We start from the raw sequence: 21,639 nt of genomic DNA, 5'->3' as shown, positions 1-21,639 counted from the left end.
CTGCTCCCACCTCCATGCCTGTCCTGTCATTATCTAGTCAATCCTCAAGTCTTTTGGAAGTACAAGGCTTCCAACTGGCTGTCACAACAGATAACATACCAGGGAAGTCATTGTGCACGCCCTCTCCAGGTCCTGTATAAGAACTTCCTTGTGTGGTACACCTAGGCTTAGTTTGCTGGGTCTGGGTGTGCTTTGTACTTAGTTTAATACCTGGTGGCTTTGGGGAGGAGGATGGATTATGAATCTGAGGTCACATTTTCTCTAGGTGGTTCCTCGAATGCTGACATTGCATTTCTTTCTTTCTCCTGTATCTTAGGTTGGCCTTGAACAACTCCTCTTCTTCCTCCTCTTCCTCCTCTTCCTCCTCTTCCTCCTCTTCCTCCTCTTCCTCCTCTTCCTCCTCTTCCTCCTCTTCCTCTTCCTCCTCCTCTTCTTCCTCCTCTTCCTCCTCTTCCTCCTTCTCCTCCTCTTCTTCCTCCTCTTCCTCCTTCTCCTCCTCCTCTTCCTCCTCTTCCTCCTTCTCCTCCTCCTCCTCCTCTTCCTCCTTCTCCTCCTCCTCTTCCTCCTTCTCCTCCTCCTCCTCCTCCTCTTCCTCCTTCTCCTCCTCCTCTTCCTCCTTCTCCTCCTTCTCTTCCTCCTTCTCCTCCTCCTCCTCCTCCTCTTCCTCTTCTTCCTCCTCCTCCCGTCCTGAATTGGGACGAACTCAGAGACATGCACTACCACACCTAACCAGAAAGCAGTATTATCCTTTCTCTCCTCAGAAAAGACTGACACACTGCACCCCAGGTCTAAAAGCTAACTGAGCAAGGCATCAGGTTTCTGGATCTGGCTACAGAGTGCCATCCTGCGGTCCAGTGCCCCTGCCTCACTTAGCTTCCTGCCATGAGTGTAGCTCTTGGGAAAAGCAGTATCCCTAACATCCAAATGTTACCAACACTCTGGCAAAGTCCTGCCTTCTGCCTCTGACCTCCTGCCCACGTGTGTGTCTAAAGGGGGAGCGTGCTTAGGCCAGTATGCCTGGAGCTGTGAGAAGGGCCAGCTCAGGACAGTTCAGACACAGCAGCCTGCAGGGCCAGGTTCTTAATTTGTCTTTGACATAGTCTCATTGTGTGAAGTTCTTGATGACCTAGAGCTTCTGTGTAGCCGCAGCTAGCCTTGAACTCTCCAGCCCCCTGCCGCTGACCCGCAAGGACTAGAAGAACTGTATGACCAGCCTCTTGCCAGCTTTGTTTTTTTTTCCTTTAAAAATAAACAAACAAAATGTTTAAAATTACATTTACTTGTTTGTATGGGGGAGTGTGTGTGTGTGTGTGTGTGTGTGTGTGTGTGCGCGCGCGCGCGCCAAGGTACTCAGGTGGATGTCAGAGAACAGCTTGTGTGAGTCTGTCCCCCTTTCTACCATGTGTGTCTCAGAGATCAAAGTCAGAGCATCCGCCTTGACAGCAGACGAGCTGTCTGAGCTCTCTCATTGGCCTTCCTTGTCCTTGTTTAGATGGGGTCTCACACAGGTTAGGCGGACGTCAAATTCAGTAGATAAGCCGGACTTGAACTCTTGATCTGCCTCAACCACATACTAGGATTGCAGACCCAGTCTGGCTCTGGTTTACGTGGTGCTGGGGATGGAACCCATGGCCTCCTACAGGCTAGGCAAACATCCCGGGAGCTCAGTTCCACAACCCAGCCCACTTGACCCTTTGGGAAGCGTTGGAACGCCAGAGAGATGCAACCTGAGCAGGACCTCTCTGCACAGGTCATTAGGGGTCAAAGGCCAAGATAGGTGGTGGGGCGAAATGTGTATCTGCATCCTTGGCTCTTCTCAGGTGGGCACTGCATGCTCTTAGAGCCCTGCCAGCCTAGAGCCCGGTCCACCCTGCTTCAGGACAGTGTTGGGGTGGTGATACGGAGTGGGCGAGGAGGGAAGGATTGGCCAATGTCTTCTCGTGGTGAGCTTTGAATCTACCACTACCTGGAAAAAAAAATATCAAAGGGTGTTTCGCCTATTTCAAAGTCTTCGGGTCATGAGCAAGAGACCAATAGGTTTCTGTGGCCCTGTGGTTTAGGGGCACCTCCATAGCTTTTTCACTCTCTGTAGCTTTGCTCTCATTTCTGAGGTAGAGTGGATTTGGATTCAGACTAGGGCTCAAACCCTGACTCTCTGGAGACGTATTTGTCTGCCGTAAAATAGGGTTGTTGATGGACGTTCAGTGACTCAGCCTATGTAGTGACGATAATATCCACCGGGAGCACAGCATCCAGTCCTTGTCAGTCACTGCGCTAGGGACCGGATAGCATTTGCGTTCGTGTTACCTATACTTGGTAACGTTCTCACTTTTACACGAAGTGTCAAGTGTAGCAACTATCACAGTGATTGTACCCAGAAAACAGTATTCCCCCTCTTCCCACTGCCCTGCTCCTGACTGAGAAAAAGGTGGAGCTCCCTTTGGGAGGAGGGACACTCGTCAGAGCTAACCACAGGCAGGGCTGGGAGGTGGGGGAGGGGGCGAGCTAAGTAGCAGCTTTCAGATTCTAGTCTGGTGTATCCCGTAGATGCCATCTGACCTGCCCAGATGCTCTTCTCTGTCACCCTCAGGTACTAACAACCTGCCCTAAAGCAAAAACCCTTGGCCCAGATCAAAGCACAGAACAGAGAAGGACATGCACGTCTGCTCTCCTAAGCTATTCCAGTTGAGTGGTCCATGTCATTTATTACTCCAGGCAGTCTGTCTGCAGTGCTGCCCCAACCTGGAGGCCTAAGTCGGAGCCCCCTGCCCCCTTTTCTCCATTTCCCAGCATGCTTTATTGCCTGTGCCTCATCCAGTTTCAGAGACATCTATGGTTTGGGAGGACTCGGGGACAGATTCCTTCCATAATTGCAAAGATGACCTCCTCTGTCACCTACATAGGCAGAGTTGCCCCCTTCCCCGATGGTCCGGAAATGAACCCCTTTTTCAATACACCAGGAGAGGTAGGAAGGAGTTCCTTAGACAGAACTGAAAGACTAATGGGGCAGCTGTCAAGCTTTGGTGACCTAGCTCAAGGGTTTTCTCCTTATGTGGGGTTCTTGCTAATGAATCTCAGTGCACCACTCATCAGAAGGTGTGGGGTGGCATGCGGCTCCAGTGCATCGAGAAGCAGGGCTGAGTGGTCACATGAAGTAATGTCATTTCTTGCCCCAGGCAGGAAGGAGGAGACTTCAGCCTTGTAGCCTATTATCCCCTGGGTTAGAAAAGACTGGAGACAGGATGGGTAACATACCCAGCCCAGAATGCTTTCCGAAGCCCAGTGACTGACTAATCCCAGCCCCAGAGGTAACACCTCCCTGGCTGGAGTACTGGTGGCTCACAAATTTTTCTTCAGCAGTTGCCTAATAAGGGTAGGAGCAAGCTCAGCAGTTACCAAGAGCTCACGGTCTAGAAACCTCGTGTGTCCCTCAGTGCAGTGGGACTTTAGTGGATCCCACTGAAGCCTGAGGTCTCTGTCACACACTTGTTACTTGGACTGGAAATCAATGGCCCGACAGCTGATATGCTGGGTATATGTGACCCTCTGGGAGCAGTTCTGTAGCATTCTGCCTTCTAATCTTCTGTGCCTGCTTCCATAGGTTGCCTGTGTGAAAGGAAGACTTTCTCTCTCTTGAACCCTCGGAGAGGTTCAAAGTAAGAAATCTGAATTTAGCCCTGTCTCGTTCTCTTGAACCCAGACCATAGATGCTAATGACACTTGCGAATGACTACTGCCCAATTCATGGTATTGTTAAGGAATCGGCCTTCGAATTTTCTCTTCCTTGTAGGGTGGGGGCTGCCTGGAGAGGAAAAAATGGAGAGGTTTGTAGAGCAAATGTTCTCCTGCTTAAAGTACAAGAAAACAGAAGTTCACTCAGATCAAATGAGGTTTTTCTCCCATTGCTCGAATGCCCTGTGCTTAACATCAAACATCCTTCCAACATTCTGAAACACGTGTTCGTTAAGCCCAGAATGCCCTTCCTCTGTTACTGCCTTAGCCCGATGTGTTAGGTCGGGCTGAGTCTTCTCCTAGTTAAAGGTCCTTGCAGACTAAAGGTGGCTGGGAGGGTAGCAGGTGTGTTTCTGAACGTGCTACGGGTGTACTCAGTAATAAAAATATCAACAAAGTGCCCACGAGATACAAGCTCTCTTTTAGGTGGTGGGGAGAAGGCAGTGAACAAGTTGGGCAAAAGAATCCATGGCTTCACAGACTAAACGCTGCAGCGGGCAGGGACGGAAACGATAAAAATCATCAAGAATAGCGGCTCGTACCTGTAATCCCACCCCTTAGGAGGCAGAAGGTGGGGTGAGGTGTGTGTGTGTGTGTGTGTGTGTGTGTGTGTGTGTGTGTGTGTGTGTGTGATGAGTTTACAGCCAACCTGGGCTGTATTGTGAGCCTCTTGACAGCCTGGGCTCCATAGCAAGACTATATCTGTACAGGCTGGAGAGATGACTCATCCGTTAAGAGCACCGGCTGCTCTTCCAGAGAACTCAGGTTCTGTTCCCAGCACCCACGCGGCAGCTCGCAACTTCTGTAACACAAGCTCCCGAGGATCTGATAATCCTCTTCCAGCCTCTTTAGCTACAAGGCGTGCACGTGCTACACAGACACCCCACGCAGGCAAAATAACCATATATGTAAAAAAATTTAAACTAAGAAAAGTAAAATGTACCAGACAGTGGTAGCAAAAGCCTTTACTCCCAGCACTAGGGAGGCAGGGGCAGGGGCAGGGGCAGATCTTGGAGTTTGGGGCCAGCCTGGTCTACAGAGTGAGTTCTAGGATGGTCAGAGAAACTCTGTTTCAGGGAAAAAAGAAAAGAAAAGGAAGGAGGGAAAGGAAGAGAAAAAGCAAGAAAGGAAATTAAAGTCTGACTTCCAGCTTCATGCTCGTCAGCACGGTCTTGAACATCCCCCTCAAAGGTTAAGGGTCAAGATGGTTCTCCTGCTGCTGCAGCCCCTCTCAGTCCTTAGAGGCTTGGAGAACTAAACTAGGATAAAGTCCGCTGGCAGTTGGTGGGGGAGATGCATTCCAAGATACTCACTGGATCCCTGAGAATAACAGAAGCCTGTGCATACTCATACACACACGTTTTTTTTCCTAGAAGATACTTCCTATAACATTTACTTTTAGAGGCAGGGCCTTGCCTTGTACCTCTGACTGACCCTCAAACTTGTAACACTCCTGCCTTGACCTCCCTGAGTGCTGGGATCATAAGAGTTCACCATTATACCTGGTGACCGAGTTTAGAGATTAGGCACAGAGACTGAGGAGAGAATTTAGTTGGTAAAACACTTGCATACAAGCCTGCAGGCCCGAGTTCAGTCCCCACTGCCCACATAAAAGGCGAGGTGGTGGCATGTGCTGGTACCAGCTCTGGATAGGCAAAGACAGGAGGATCTCTGGAAGTCGCTGGCTGGACAGCCTAGTGTATGGGGAGCTTTAAGTCAACGAGAGACCCTAGCCCAAAGTTTACCTATGTCCTCTAAGCACATGTATACACACAAAAAGGCATACGTAAGTTAGGTACAGGAAGAAATTAACAAAAATAATTAGCAGAATAATTAGGCAATTGTGACGGCATAGTTATGTGAATGTGTGTCCCCTTCCTGTACCATCGTCTGATCTTCTTTCCATGGGATTTGAATGGGAAGGGACTGCGACTGCTGGTGTGGGTCCTGCTCCTACGATAATCTTAATGATGGAGTTAGACCTACTGCCTCAGGGAACCTTCTTGGGATTCCCTGCTTGCTCAACTTATTGTGAGCCTGGGTACTGGGGAGGTGGATGGGGCATGCTGGCTGAGGGGGAGACGTGTGATAACCTCCATCCCAGAGGAACCTGCCTAAAACATGATTGGTTAGAATCAGCAGGGGCTTTGGCCAGATGGGATTTCTAGAGAAAATAATTGATAAAAAGAATCAAGTATTTCTCTGATGACTCTAGAGTCAGGTTAACCTTCTGGAAGAAAAAAAAAAGCATCTGTTTATTACCCAGCCAATTGAAATGCCTTACCAGGCCCTGGCAGCATAAACCAATTGCAGGGCTGCTATTTAACCAGAATGAGGCCCTATGTACTGTACAACATGTAGCTAGCCCTTGTCTGCAGCTGAGCACAGGGCTCAGCTCAGTCTCTAAGCCACCTTCACCCCCGCTCATCCCCACATACACCTAGTTGTGCCAGCCCACCTCAGCCAGCATGTGCTCCAGGTAACAACTATCTTGCTGAGGGAAAAATGCCTACTTTTCTCTGATGTGTCACTATGCTAATGTGAGTTCCCCTGGTGCTCTCTCCCTCTAAGGACAGTGTCTGTTTATGGACTGAACAAACCGCTCTCTTATCTCTCCTTCCCTGGAGAAACTTGAACACTCATAGGTTTCAGGCTTACTATCTTTCTTCCTCAGAGGTCTACCTGCCCCTTATAGAAAAACTGAATCCGCCCTGTGCCATAAACTGTTAGCCTGTTTCATTCTTTCCTTACCAGGAAAAGCCTCTGGGAGGGCTTAGCTCTGAGACCAAAATTTGGTGCCGTAGGTTTCCAAATTTTCATACCACTGAAGGCTGAACATTCTAAGAGACCTTTAATCAGCTTGTCTTCCTGGTTTATAAGTGTCTGTGTTGGAAGTAGATGGCACCCAGGCAAGCCACCACTCTTCTCCCCCTTGGGTCTAGATTCCTTTTCTGATTCTTCTCACATCTTACAGGTAAGAGAAGACAAATGTATTCTGTAATCAGTCAGCCCATGAAGTAGGGGGAGCATTAGAGGTCATAACTTTTTATATGCGAGTTTCTTAAGTTAATTTGTGTGGCTTGATTTAGAAGAAGTAAGACTTAAAGATAATGTTTCTGGGAGAAAGTCTTACCAGTCAGCAGGCCTACCTCGGGCTTCCCATGAGTCTGGACACTCAGCTTAGGCCTCAGTTCTCAGTTCCGTTCAGACACCAACTGTCATTTAAACCCTTCTGCTGGAGAGTAACTTGCAGAGCCTGGATCCTCATGGCTGCTCTAATTGTTTCCTTTTGTCTTTTTTTGCATCTCTATTCCAGAGGCCTAGCCATCATCGTTATCCAGGGAGCCCTCCTCTTTCTGCTGACGCCACCCTACCATCGAAACTGCTGGTTGTTGCTAAGGTTGCCCCCATGGTAACATGCCTATCCTGTTTACACTTCTATATGAACAAGTAGTCTAAACTAGGAACCTACGTACTCTGGACAACCATTTCCGTCTCTACCCAGAGGACACCAATCATCGTGACACTACGTCCGTCTTCTACTAAGTTCCCCCAACCTCTTCCTCCTCTCACTAGTAGACTTAATACAGAAGAAAGGATCTCTAGGCCTGGTGTTGCTACTCTGAAACTTATTGCACAAGATATTGTCAATTTATCCCCTAACTGGGCTCCCAGAGAAGAAAAAAGTGGGAAGAAACGAAGAAGAGAAGGCAAGAGACACTGCTCAGTTAGAGGGGAAACTCTACATCTTCTCTGGTTGAGAGTCTGGTAACCGAAGGCAAGATGACGAATCCATCAGGACATAACTTGCCAGCCAACTCGGTAGCTGAGAGCTATGAAGGGGAGTTTGGCTGCACCTTAATGGACCTGAGGAAGCTCATGGAGCTTCGTGCAGCTGATGCAGTGACCCAGATCAGTGCCCACTATGGAAGTGTACAAGAAATCTGCGCAAGACTGAAAACCTCCCCTGTAGAAGGTAAAGGCCGTTTCAAGGGTTGGGGATTGGAGGACAGTGACTAGAATTTTGAAATATTATGTCTAGCTTCTAAGGAAAGTACATTTCTGGAGACCCAATAAGTTGTTTTTTGTCTGGTGGGAAGAGCAGTCATCTAAAGCAGAGATGGCCATTGAAGAGAGGACATGAGGAGCGTTCTACAAGTGCCATGTTTAGGAACCATGATTCTCTAAATCATTCTCTCCTCCGATTTAAGTATCAATCCATAGTATGGCGGGCTCTTATTGGTGATGTAGATGCTCTTGTTAGTATGATCAATTTCCCCGTTCTTTCAGATTTTGATTCTAGGAGAGCATAAGATGGGTATCTTCCTCACACTGACCTTGAAGTTCAATGGGTGAGAAAAGACTACAGGATATAGTATTGCAGCCATCTGAGTACCTTATTGTACACAGAAAATGGGATGCCATATTATAAATATGTCTTTGGACAAATTGGCATTGTCTGTCCTGGGGTTACTGATTTTTTTTAATCCTGTATAATAAAAAATTTTCCCTACCATGTAGGGACCAAACCCAGGACTTTGTACAAGCCCCACCACCACCACTAAGCTGTAGCCTCAGCCCTCTTTTTTACTTTTCAATCTAAGACAGATTCTCACTGCATTACCCAGACTGGACTTGAACTCACTCTGTAGTGTAGGCAGGATTTGAGGTTATGATTCTCCTACCTCAGTCTCCCATTTGGTTGGCCTCAGAGGCCAGGTATATATCTTATACCCTTTGAGTTCAGATATTGGAAATAACGTTTATACATTGCCCACAGGGTTACTGGTATTAAGTAATACAGTGCATATGTGCACACGTGTGTTTGCGTGTGCATGTGCAAACTGATAATAGGTGTTGAATAAATTAAATATAGGCCATATTCCTGGAGATTTTGCTAAAGTGTGAGTGGCCATGAGTTTCAAAGAAACATAATCTGCAGTGTGGCTAAGGTATGTGTGACTGCAGCTGCTGTCTATTCTCTGTGATCCTTGTCATCTCAGAGGCCTGGTTTTAGGATGACAGTGCTTGGGTGCTCTCAGTCAGCTCCCTGGGCCTTCTAACGTGTGTCTAATACTACCTTTTGGATACCGTCCACTTCCTGCAAGCTGAAGTCTTTGTTTTTGTTATTGTTGTTGTTGTTTGGAGGTTTTATGATTGATTGGTTGATTGATTGATTGATTGATTGATTGATTGATTGATACAAGGTTTCACTTCGTAGCCCAGGCTGGTCTCAAACTTAAACAAATCATCCTGCCTTGGCCTCCCAATCACTAGCACTAGAACTTATAGGCATGCGCTGCCACACCCACCATCCCCTCCTATGTTTGTTTCCCTGGGACAGTCTCACTTTGCTAACAAAGTTGACTGGGAATTTGGGACCCTCCTGCTTTAGCTTTTTCTAAGTGCTAGGATTGCAGACATGCAGCACCATGCCTGTCCCCTAAGTGACTTTCTCAGTGACTTATACAGAGTGTAGGCTGTAAGGAAAGTCTGTACCTCCTTGTGCTTACCTGAGACACTACAGGTGTTTACAGACCTACATCAGAACTGAAGCTGGATCTTCCTGTTTTCCTTCTTTTATTGTTCTGGTCAGATGTTTCTTTGACAAAGTGGGACTTGGGGATCCAGTAAGCTAGAACTTGGGGGCTCCTCAGAACAGGATCCAGACTTTCCTCCCATCTCTCTAACCTTCTCATATAGCTATGACAATTTACCTTCTCTAAGAAGCCAGTCTGTTACCAGAAGACCATTCACAGGCCTCTCAGCCTCCTATGATTTTGTCACCTGTGGGAGGCTCCTGCAGATTAATAACGGGAATACGAGAATGAGTCTAGATTCTAGTTAGAAACCAACATGAAGTAAGTTTGAGTAGATTGGGGTCAGGGAGCGTGCACTTAAAGCCTTTCTTCCTCAGGAACTGAGAGGAGACACTCATGAACCTGGATGTTTGAAACTAGCCTGGCTAGGGAGCAGTGGTAGTAGTAAGGAAAATAGAGTGCCCCCTTATTCTTTGATATTTGCTTGGATTGAGCACATGCTTAGTGTAGATAGAACTCTGTAAATTATAGCTAAAATGGAGCCTTGAAGGACCATGAGATTTTTTAACACTAACATGGTTTTGTTAGCCTCTGTTTACACAATTCTAGAGGCAGATATGACTTACTTTTAAATTAAGTTTTCTTACCTTTCATTAACTTTGTTGTTTGACTAGCACTTAATTTCAGAATTTTCTGTCTAGGCTGAAGGGTTTTAATGACCCACCCGAGGTCTTTGTAACGGGTAGAAAATAATGGAGCAGTTTCTATATTTTGACCTACAGTCTATCAATATTCTGTTGCCTCTTTTGTACAGAATTACAGAGGACTTAAAAATGGGTTTTGCATTTTTAAAAGATGTTTTATTTGTGTGTATGTGAATACACACAAATAAATTTGAGTAAGTTCATGTGCATCATGAATGCTGGTGCCTTAAGTTGCCAGAAGTTGGTGTCATGGATCCCCTGGAACTAGAGTTCCGTGCAATGGCGAGTTGACATGTGGGTGCTGGGAACCGAACCAAGATCTTCTGCAAGAGCAGGACGTGCTTTTAACTGCTGAGCTATTTTTCCAGCCCTGGTTTTGCATTTTAACGTCTGGTAAAACATGGCATTGGGCCCAATGCTCATGCTAATACTGTTCCTGCACTGCATTAGTGTTGGAGTGAGGTTGCCCCTCAGGCTAGAGTAGGTCAGAATAAAGAGGACCTGGGAGTGGGGATCTGGGTTACTTCAGCATTTGACTGTGACTGGCCACAAGGTTTAGAGAGTGACCAGAAAAGAGGAGGGACATTTAGAGAAATAAGAAAGGCCAGGAAAGATGTAGAATAAGCCTCAGGCACCAGTCTACATTTGTTTGTTTGTTTGTTTGATGTTATGTGTGTCAGTGCATTTGTATATGTTCCATGTGCAAGCTTCTTGTTGCCTGTGGAATTCAAATAGAGCATCAGGTCCCCTGGAGCTGGAGGTACAGATGGTTGTAAGTCATCATGTGGGTGCTGGGAACCAAACCCGGGTCGCTTAGAAAGGAGCCAGTGCTAGCCATCACTCCAGCCCCAAGTTCTCAGTCTTTGTGGTTTTATATAAACAACTGTGAAGACACAGGGCTGGGAGCTTAAAGGACGCTTTGTCAAAGCCAGCTTGTCATTTAGCACCGATGGAACCCTTCTCATTTTCTTGCTTCTCTCCCAGTTCCAGTTCCTTTCTTTTAAAAAAAAGTTTATAATATCATATCATCAACTATATCTAATAGTGGGCTACAACATTTTCATACACATGCATAATGCATTTTTATCACATCTGCCATCACCTTCTCTGGTCCCCACCTCCCTACCCCGATCACTTCGTCTTCCCAACTCATCCCCCTTCTATTCTCACTTCTCATGTCTTCTTCTTCTTCTTCCTCCTGGTCTCCTAAAGACCCATTGGACTTCACTAGAGTTGTTACATAAACATGGGTGACAGATCATTTACGGAGCATAGGTACCCTACCAGTGGGTACCTGCCCTAGAGGGAAAAGGTCTCTGGCCTCTCCCATCCCACTCTCACAATCATTAACTGCCCATAGACCCTCAGGGAGAGTTGGGCCTCATAAGCCCTTCCTTCTCCCATCCCAACTTTTCTTGTCCGCTTCCGCTTGACAGAAAAGGAGAAGGGAACATGTGTTGAGTCTGACTGAGTGGGGTTCCCCTTGCCTCAGGGACAAAGGGAGGCATGTTCTCAGCCTTCCATATGCCCTCTCTGTCACCGTACCCCAGTTAGGGGAAACATTGTTTTCTGGGGAGCAGGTAGATTGGCAAGTAGGAGGAACCTCTGGGCACAGAGAAGAGAGGTCAGAAAAGGGAGCTTTAAATAAACTGTAAATCGCTCGCACAAGGCTTCTTTCAAATGGCTAAAGACGATCTCTGCTGTATGTGGATGTAGATAAATGTTGGTTGGATCTCCCATCTCATGTTATATCTCCAGCTTCCACACGGTCCCTCTCCACACAGGATGACAGCACAGCAATGAAGGTCAATCGATAAGCCTTCCACTGTACCCACTACTAGTACCTACTCTGTAGATGACCTCACATTGGTGACCATGAAAGTAGGCACCGTCCCTCCTCCCACAGAGCTTACGGGCCAATAGAAGTTATACACAAATGAAAAATAATTGTAAAATTTTGCCACTGTGCTGTGTTGGGGAGAGAAGCATCTTGAGGAGCATAGAGCGCAGAAACTAAGATGAAGGACTGATGGATAAGAAAGGGGCTTAGGAGTTGAGCGAGAGGCTGCCCCTCTGCGTTATCTAAGACTTGCCAGGGCTACTCCAGCTTCGCCATGCTGTGTGCTGACTGCACCCCTTCCGGAGCGCTCCTAGTTTACAAGGCGAGCATCTTAGCCTTCCCTAACTACTGAGTAGCTGTTAGGATTAGGGAGATAAGATTCTTTCAGGGACTAGCCAGAGGGAGGAGAATTTGTTTGAAGGCAGACCAAATTATAATTTAGAGGTCATTAATTACAAGATTTAGATTGACAGCTCCTGTCACCTTAAGACCTCTGGGGTTTTCCTGTGTTCCTGTCTCCATGTGCTACCCAAAACTGGCCATTTTCCCATTGTCTGGAACTTATTGGGATTGGGCTTTTCCTCCACAGGGCAGACTAAAATAAGTCGAAATCCCCCTTCTACCACCATCCCTGGAAAAGTGCTGGGAATCAAACCAGAGGTCGGCCATTACTACACAAGCGCTTGTCACTAACCTCAGACCTGAAGCTTCTAATAGCGTCATCAGTCTGGACAAAGATTGATACACACCCAGTAAATGTTCACCTGTGGCACATCAGAATTGCTGTTAGTCCTTCAAACACTAAAACGTTATAATAAGATACACAGGCCTAGACCTAGAAATGGATGAGGTAAAATAGAAATTTCTAGGACTTTCTCCCCTGCTCTCCAACAGGTAGAAGCATGACCCCCCACCTACACACACACACACACACACACACACACACACACACAGAGAGAGAGAGAGAGAGAGAGAGAGAGAGAGAGAGAGAGAACACCGTTCCAGGGTTAGTATAGGGAAGTGCAGTGCTGGGTGAGTGAATACAGACGGACTAGGTGTGATGAAAAGACAGGCACCTGTCTACTTTGTCTTTCTTTCTTCTCTGATATTCATAATCCACTCTGGAATATCAGTTTGGCAGAGCTCATGAATCTGAAAGGCGCAACTTTTCATCCTGGCCTCTGCCCCTAGCCTTCTCGGATTCTTGCCCCACCTCTCCTGGGGCTGCCAAGTTCCTTCTTAGCAACTTCTCTGGGCCTAGCTGCAGAGACTAGCCTTCTGTGGTCCAGTGAGCCACCACCCGTCCAGTAAATCTGCTAATGCTCATTTAAAGTCTCACACTGGAGGAATATCTTGGAAGGAGGGAAAGGGACATATAGGCATAGCCTGATTCAAACGGTTAGAAAAGCTGGCTGGCCTGGGTTTGATCAGTGTGGGCCAGACCAATGGCCTCATTAGAGAAACTCTTAATGCTGGGTGGAGGAGTGAGAAGGGTGCCTGCTAACATTTGGAGGTAGAGGATGGGAGGAATTGGGAAAACAGGAGGGTGAACGTGGTAAAAATGCCCTCTCCTGTCCCAACAGCAAAGGCCTCTAAGAGCCCTGGACTTTCCCTGTATGGTTTAAGCTTCATGAATTAGGCCAGAACTATCCAGGCCCAATCCAATTCTGCCTACCTTTAACCACGCAGCAGCTCCTCGCTCAGAGCTGAGCATCTGTTTGCTGACATAACGTACTAGGCAGGGGTTAGAGATACCAAGAACTTCTGGGCCTGACAGTGCCCCCCCCCCCGCCGCAGCCTACCCCCACCCCTGGCATGGAACCTTTATGCTGGGTGCCTCGGTGTTTCCAAGAATCACTGTGTTCCTGAGCTTGCTTGGCCTTTTTCTGTCTAGTTAGTGTTTGATAGTGGCCTTCTACTCCTCCTACCTCCGAGCTACACTCCAGCGTCTAGTTTGGGGTGAGTGCAGCATTTGTTTGTTTATTCGTTTGTTTGTTGGTCTTCTATTCACAGTGATCCTCCTGCCTCAACCCCTCAAATGCTAGAATGGTAGGCACGTTCCATTCCTGACTCTCGCTTTGACTTCTTTTTCTAGTTAGTTAGATAGTTATAGTTTATTCTATGTGTATGAGGTTTCCCCAGAACATGTGTATGCACTGTGTCCGTGACCGGTACCAGCCAGAGGATGTCAGAAGAGGCCATCAGACCCCCCCGGAACTAAAGTTAGAAATAGCTGTGAGCCACCTTGCACTGTGCTGGGAACTGACCCGGGTCCTCTGCAAGAGCAACGAGCGTTCTTAACCACTGAGCCATCTCTCCAGCCTCTTCCTTTTCTCCCGTTGAGACAGGGTCTCACACAGGCTAGGCTGGCTTCAAACGTGCTAAGTAGCTAAGGATGGCTTTGAACTCCCGATCCTCATGTCTGCACCTCCAGAGTGCTGGGATTACAGTATTGTACTGCCTTGTCGTGTTTTATATGGTGCCGGGGATTGAACCCAGAGCTTTGCACACATCAGCCAAGTGCCCTACCAACTGAGCTATGCCCCCAGCTCCTCCTCCGTTGGCTTTTAACCTGTTGTGTCACCTTGAGCTTTCAGCAGGAGAAAAAGAGAATTGGTGTTCCCTCGCTGGTGGAGGCAGCCAGTCGCATACACCCTTAGGAGCGGGGTTCTTCACTATTTTTATTTAGCTCAGAGGTGTGAGCTCTGGGACTATGACACTGGTTACAGAGGAGCACGAGCGTTCGGTGCAGGAAGGTGGCAACGCAGAGGGATAGAGAGGGCACAGGCTCCGGGGAATCTTTCTCTTCCCTGTGTTAGAGCTGGAATGGAGTCGGCTGCGGGGAGGGGTGGTGAAGACGGGCCCTGGAGATGCTGCCACTCTACAGGGAACATTGCTGTCTAGTCCAGAGTCCTCCTACTCTGACCTTGCATCTGTCCCTCCATCTCAAGGCTAGGAATCCAGGACAGCACATCTCCTGGTTGTGACTGTGTTGAACAGGAGGTGTTGAAGGGTCTTCCATACTGTTTGAAAGCGCAGCATTTGGCCAGGAGCAAGGGCTGGCCCCATCCACAGAACCTCTGATCTTAAGCTAGGTCATCTGTAAGCCAGGCGAGCTCTCTCCATGGAGCTGCATACCCAGATCTTGAAATGTTCCCCAGCGTCTATTCTCATGCACGGAAAAGAAATGACTGCCTTTAGTCAACCTCAAGAAACATCTCCCTTGCCCTGTCTGTGTGGGAGAGGCTTTTCATCCACCTCCTCTGGCAAGATATCACAATCCAGACAGTTGGGAAGTCCCTCATGACCTAGATCCACCCTTTCTGGGGCTGAGCCGACTCTGATAAACTGTGCCTCTACCCACACCGTCTTTGACGTGAATAGGAGGCTAACCAGGTCCTCTCCTGCCGGAGCCACACCACTGTGGGCTGGGCTGCACGCCTCCCAGCCTGGGTCCTGCACGGGCTTATAGCAGATACCCAAAGCACACTACTCCCTGACGCTGACCTGCCCAACCTGAGCAGGCACCCTGCAACTCCCAGCATGGGTGCGGGCAGTGACTTCACAGGCTTCTCTTTGCCTCTCCCAACTAATGTGCTCAGCCTGGTTCAAAAGGCTAGAAGCGCTCTCAGTTTGGGTGGGGCTGTATCTCTCATGTTCTCTATGAAAATTTGTCTCAGGACAAAGTTTCCCCATGAATATCTCGGGAAACCCCTTTTACTGTGTTTTCTGAATAGCCTTCTTGCCAAGTCCTCCTTCCCTCTCCAGGAGGCTGTGTAAGTATTTGAGAAGCCACTGAGGAGATCGGGGCCCAAAACATTTTTCTGGGCTGGACAAGTATTTGTGTGAAATTAAAGCTGCTGAGATCAAGGCTGGGAAGCCTCTCTGGGGTGGAAAGAATGAAGTGGAAAGCCCAAAATTGGGAATTGGCAGGGCTCCCAGCCCCACATGGCTTTCCTGTGCAACACCACATGTCAGAGAGGATTCCCAAGGCTCCTCTGGCTAACACCCAGGGCCCGCCCTGCCCTCCTGCGGAGCTCTCTGGGAACCTGGGCAGCCTCTTGGCTTCTTAAGGAAGCTTTCGTTCAGTCTGTATGACTGAAGGTGGGGCAGATAGATGAGTGACAAATGGCTAAGGGGTGTCAGGGAGGCGAAACAGCCCAGTAAGGAAGGGTGCCTGATGCCAAATCTGATGATCTGAGTTTGATCCCCCAGACGTACCTAGTGAAAGGAGAGAACAAACTTCTACACATGCTCTATGTGTGTTTGTGTGTGTGTGTGTGTGTGTGTGTGTGTGTGTGTGTGTGTGTGTGTGTGTGTGTGAAAGAAAAGGGCAAGAGGGAGCAAGCGTGTACCTTTAAGGGAACATCTAGGTGACAGCAAGTCCTACCTTTTATATTACCTAGAATGTATTTTGTTTCATTTGCTTGAGTCCAGAAAGGTCATGGGAGCCTTGGCTTAGTGAGGAGCACAGGCTTCGTAGAATGGAATGGACTCTGGTGAGCCTGAAGCACCATCTCTGAGGACAGGAAAAGGGCAGGAAACAACCTCTCCAGTGGTAGCCCATAGAGGCAGCCCTGGTCTGCTCAGAGATACAGAGGTGACTGGGTTAAACCCTCTAGCATAAGAAACAACATGGCCATCTGCCTGGAAGTCCCAGCAATCCAGGGTGCGTTGGCCACACTAGAATAGAGCCTCCGTTGAAGCCTGCTGTTCTCATGTCCCAGGAGGCTTAGAGTAGAGGTTGGTGGCATCCAGCTGCCTCCTGTGGGTGGCCAGGAGCCCATCAGCTCGTTAGGACTTAGCTGTCTCGTGCACCAAGTTGGGTTGATAGTAACGTCCTCCAGTGGCTGCGGATGTCTGAAGGAGAAGCACAGTGTGCCCGCTGCCACACAGCAGTCACCCAAACCTTAGTAATGGACTTTGTCCATTACTCATCCACTGGGTTCATTCAGCAGCCTTGAGTATGTGCCTTGGGCTGGCTGCTATAGGCCTTAAGAACAAAGACAAGCACCTGCTCTGGAAGACGGTGGGGCAAGCAACGGATGAGTAAGACCCCAGTGGGAACGAAGGAGAAGACCTGAGAGGGGAGCTGTAGAACATGGTGGAGAGTGGTGAGCACCACGGCTGAGGACAGCCTTAGCCTTGCTGAGATGGGGACAGAGACTCGAAGGATGGGAAGGCCAGCCCCGGAAGAGGCTGTGCTGGGGAAGGGGGTGACACAGCAACAGCAGCAGCAGCAGCAGCAGCAGCAGCAGCAGCAACAGGTGCAGAAGCTGAAGTAGGGGTAGGGGGTAGGGAGTAGGGGGTAAGAGGTAGGGGGTAGGGGGTAGGAGTTAGAGGGTAGAGGGTATAGGGTAAGGGGTATGGGGTAGGGGGTAGGGGTAGAGGGTAGGGGGTAGAGGGTAGAGGGTATGGGGTAGGGGGTAGGAGGTAGAGGGTAGGGGGTAGGGGATGGGAGGTAGAGGGTAGGGGGTGGGGGGTAGGGGGTATGTTCTGAGAGTAAAGGAAGGGATGTTGAGACAGAACTCTCTGAAGACTGGGAAATGGGAAGGGATGAATGCAGGAGGTTCCTAAGTAGCCTTTGAAGCCATCAAAGGTCTCGGTGCCCAGTTTCACTTCAAATAAAAGCCACATAGGGCTTTAAATAGGTGAGTAGCATGTACTGCCTTACATCGTTAAAAAGATCTTTGTGGAGAAAGAGAGAGGGGTGGGGAGGAGGCACCAGTGATCGTTTGATTATTAACCGAGAGTCTGAGGTCACCCTGCCCTGCACCCTGATAGGTTACTCAGGTAGGCTCGCCTTGGGGAGAGTGTTAGGCTACCAGGGTGTCCCTTAAATTGATATTTTGGATTTTAGGTTTTTAGAGATGGAATTCTATAGCTCAGGCTAACCTGGAGCTCATTATGTAGTCCAGGCTGACGTTGTACTTTCCGGCCATCCTCCTGCTTTAGTTTCTTAAGAGAAAACAGGCCTGAGTCAGCACACCAGGCTCTGGTCTTTACTGTCTGACGTCCTCTCCAGCCCTCACCATAAAGGAGGGAAGGGTGTTTTCTCTCAGTGTTCTGTGGATCCTACAAAATACCCAAACTTCAGTTCTCCTCAAACCGTTCGGTCCACTCAGAGCTGCAATCCCAAGCTGTCACAGCCCTGCCCTTTTCGGTTCTCTAGGGCAAAGAACCAGTGAGTCCTGCCTCCTGGCCACCCTGCCGCTGCATGGCTGGGCATCCAGATGCCCTGCCTAAAACATGCCCCTTCCAGGCCCTCCCCTGCCTTTCTTCCCAGGGCAGGGCAGGCAGAGGAGCCTGGGGACTGTCCTAAAAGAAGCTCAACTCGTCATTCAGTGCTTTGGAGCCAGCCTTGCTTCCCCATGGAGCCCAACTAGCTGCTGAGGTGGAGTGAGGGACTTAAATGCTGGGTTATAGGGCCCTGGATTACAGTCTCAGCCACCATGTCCCCAAACAGTTCCCCTGCCCCTTGCCTCCTAAAGAGTGAAAATGGCCTCCAGTCCCTCACTTCACAAAATGATACTAAATCACACCATCCTGCCGACTTCAGGCTCCTCCCTCTCAGAGCCAGAAGACTCTACACTCCTGCTGCTGCTGATTTTGTGAGTCCCCAGGAGGAGTGGAAGCCACCTCCCACCCCACAGGCCATATTCCCTGTGACCTTGCCCATTTTCATGCATCTTTTTCCAACTTGTTCAGTGGAAAAAAGAATGTTCACCCTCACACTGAGCCTATTCCTTTCCTTGGGGTCGGGAGGTCTCCGTGTTGAGCGAGCGTGGAGTCTCTGACATCCTGGCCTCCACTCTGTCCTTGCTCCTTCCAGGCACACACATTTCCTTGCTTTGTGTGAATCTCAGGGAGTAGAGAATCCCCTGCCCCTGACTCTGAGCTTCCTTGGCTGTCGACCTGTTTTCAAGACAAAGATTACCTCACCCTGTCTGTGGTGTAACCCATCAAACAGGCAGCCAACAGCATCCAGGGCCAAAGACAAACAAACAAACAAACAAACAAACAAAAAACACCAATTTATTGCAAATACAACTTAATGAATGCCTACTTGGGTTACCAGCTAGGCAGGCTTCCCCATTGCCTCTTAACCCCTGTAGGGTCCAGAAGAGAGGCCAAAATTCTAAGGAAGCCACTGAGTATAATTCCGTCTCCCCACCCTCCAGGCCGGGAGAGAGAGAGAGGTTTTAGGAGTTACTTGTTCTGTTTTAGTGGGGAAAAGGCTGGTTGTCCATTAACTGTGTAGCATCTGGAAACTTCGTGGCCTTGCTTGGTTCATTTTCAACCTGAGCTGTAATACTTTGTCTAGTTCATACCAAGTACTTAGTGCTTAGTGCTTAATGATACAACTTGCTGGAGGTCGAGTAGAAAGGTGGGGATGATACACCTAAGGCTACCTTGCCTTGGGGAGTTCTACTTCAGTGACCTTAAGCTCCTAGAAGTTGGTAGCTAGTTCTTTCTGGCCCAAGCACCTATGTTCAGGTCATTGCCAGAATTTGCACGCTTCTCTGAGGAAAGAGCCCTGTGCATCCCAAGAACATTCTTGTGCTTCTGTTCTTAGAGTTAAGGCCTTGGTGTGCAGCATAGCTCCCGAGAAACAGATGACATTTACTTAGCCTGGTCACTAGGGGCCCCTCCAGAGGCCAGCTTGTCAGCCTATTCACTTATAAACTTTTAAAGTCCCCATAGTCCTGGAGTCCTGAACAAACTAGGGTGGTAGACCACATGCTCTCTGCATTCTAACCCCAGGTCTCAGAACTGGACATGGGGTCTTTTTTATTTTTTTTAATGTCTTTTACTAACCCATACACTGGTTTGTAAGTCAGACAACAATCTGGCACACTGATGTCTGTCAAAGGGGCCCTAAGATGCCCCTCAGAAGGGCCCTCTGGAATACAGTGAGCCATTTAACCATTTTCCTCCATTGTACGGTACTCCGAGTCAGCCCATCTAACCTCCCTGCCTTGTGCCTCTGCCTCCCGAGATTTAGACTCCCCCTTTCTAAACACCAGAAAACCTCAGTGCAGGGTCCAGGGTGGGCAGCTCTGGGGGGTTGTAGTTGTTTACAGTCAAGATCCATCTGCCTTTGCTGACGAAGAATTCCTTCCTTATGCTAGATTCTGGCTTTTACCTCTTGGTTTCAACCATGGCAGTCTTGCTGGTCAGATACTTAGGAAAACCTGCACCGTGGGGGTAGCAGCACCCACATCAGGCAGCTCACAAGCACCTGTGACTCCCGTTCCAGGAGACCCGACGCCTTCTTCTGGCCCCTACAGGTGCCAGTATATACGGGGTATATACTTTCACAGAGGGGCACATATGCACATAACTAAATAACTAAATTAATAGGCCTTTAACTTGACTTCTGATATCACTCCACCCTGTGCCTTACTCTCTCTCTCCCTCTCTCTCCTTCTCCTTCTCAGGTCTGTCTGGGAACCCTGCAGATTTGGAGAAGCGTAGACTTGTTTTTGGGAAGAACATGATACCTCCGAAAAAGCCCAAGACGTTCTTAGAATTAGTGTGGGAAGCCCTGCAGGATGTCACACTCATCATCCTGGAGATCGCAGCCATCATATCCCTGGTCCTGTCCTTCTACCGGCCTCCTGGCGGGGAAAATGAAAGTGAGTGTCTGCGCTGCCGTGTGTGGCTCACCTGAGCCCTTGCCACAACACCAACCACATTCAGTACCAGTGGTTTTCAGGCTGTAGTACAGAATGTTCCTAGCAGGCTCTACAAAGGAGAACTAGTAAGCAAGCCATTCCCCTAACCGTTCCCTTCCTCCTCCACATCCTTACTCAGAACACCAGCCATCCTGTGTCCTTACCTTTGCTCCTCAGTGTGTCCCAACCATAGTGCTTGGCATTATGGGAAATAGCAGTGAGCCCGGCTGCATGTCCTGTGACTTGGATCGGCATACTTTGTGCCGTTTAGTGGCTAACACAAATTAGACCTAGTGATGATAAGAGATAACTCCATCCTGCTCTCTTCCGATTTCCTCGGAAATCTTCACCTCAGAGTTTAATTTTCTGTTTTTCTCTTGTCATGACTGTCCACCTTGTGGAGGATGTATAAACACCACCCTCATTTCAATGACTCTTTCTCCCCTCTTTGGATAGTCTGTGGCCACATTGTAAGTAACCCAGAAGAAGATGAGGAAGGAGAAACTGGCTGGATTGAAGGGGCAGCCATTCTTGCCTCGGTGATCATTGTGGTATTCGTGACAGCCTTCAACGACTGGAGCAAAGAGAAGCAGTTCCGGGGGCTGCAGAGTCGCATTGAGCTTGAGCAAAAATTCTCCATTATCCGGAATGGTCAGCTTATACAACTCCCAGTGGCTGAGATTGTGGTGGGAGATATTGCCCAGGTCAAATACGGTGAGAGCACCATGTTTCCCTGACCTACAACCTCCCCACAACACTCACCCCCCCCACCCCACACACACACATCTAAAGAGTAAGTCCATTGACATGAGGAGATAGGAGTCTCTGAAAGCCTCTGCTAACCCGTGGGAAGGAATTCTGAAGAAAGCCAAAGCCAAAACTCTTTCCAAGGGATTGTCAGACGTTTACCATGTAAGGCTTAGGAGTAAAAGTATAGACTATTTAGGCCACAGGAAGGTGTTGCTTTGAGGTATGTGTGGCACTAAGTATCAAACCCAGGGCCATTTGCAGTATTATAGGTAAGCCCTCTGCCGCTGAGTCCCAAGCCAGCTCTGGAATTACATTCTCCTTACCCTTTTACACAGAGGCTCTTTACACTCTCATGGGACCACGAGGAGAGCATTCCTAAGGTGGCATGGAGGAGC

At 48.6% G+C, this 21,639-nt stretch overlaps 1 protein-coding gene and 1 long non-coding RNA gene across 10 annotated transcripts in view; one reads left to right on the top strand and one right to left on the bottom strand.

The window, feature by feature from the left end:
* The window catches only part of Atp2b4 (ATPase plasma membrane Ca2+ transporting 4), a 99,233-nt gene that overhangs the window by 41,165 nt on the left and 36,429 nt on the right, over positions 1-21,639 (top strand). For 8 of the 9 annotated variants that reach the window (XM_039090642.2, XM_039090644.2, XM_039090640.2 and 5 more), the window contains 3 exons: positions 7,049-7,708; positions 20,258-20,455; positions 20,951-21,208. In XM_039090642.2, coding sequence (XP_038946570.1) covers positions 7,516-7,708; positions 20,258-20,455; positions 20,951-21,208 — 649 coding nt within the window. In that variant the 5' untranslated portion in view covers positions 7,049-7,515. Of the gene's footprint in view, positions 1-7,048; positions 7,709-20,257; positions 20,456-20,950; positions 21,209-21,639 lie in introns of those variants that run through there. The other variant, NM_001005871.1, reaches the window with a different exon arrangement.
* Positions 2,484-7,052, bottom strand: LOC134481499 (uncharacterized). The gene is made up of 2 exons (XR_010057009.1): positions 6,866-7,052; positions 2,484-3,802 (listed from the first exon to the last, which is right to left on the bottom strand). It is a non-coding gene; the product is annotated as an uncharacterized LOC134481499 (long non-coding RNA).

This window comes from Rattus norvegicus, chromosome 13 (genome assembly GCF_036323735.1).
Source record: "Rattus norvegicus strain BN/NHsdMcwi chromosome 13, GRCr8, whole genome shotgun sequence".
NCBI classification, from domain to species: domain Eukaryota; kingdom Metazoa; phylum Chordata; class Mammalia; order Rodentia; family Muridae; genus Rattus; species Rattus norvegicus.
The sequence above is the reverse complement of the archived record's forward strand: the minus strand, read 5'-3'. Positions and strand labels throughout refer to the sequence as shown.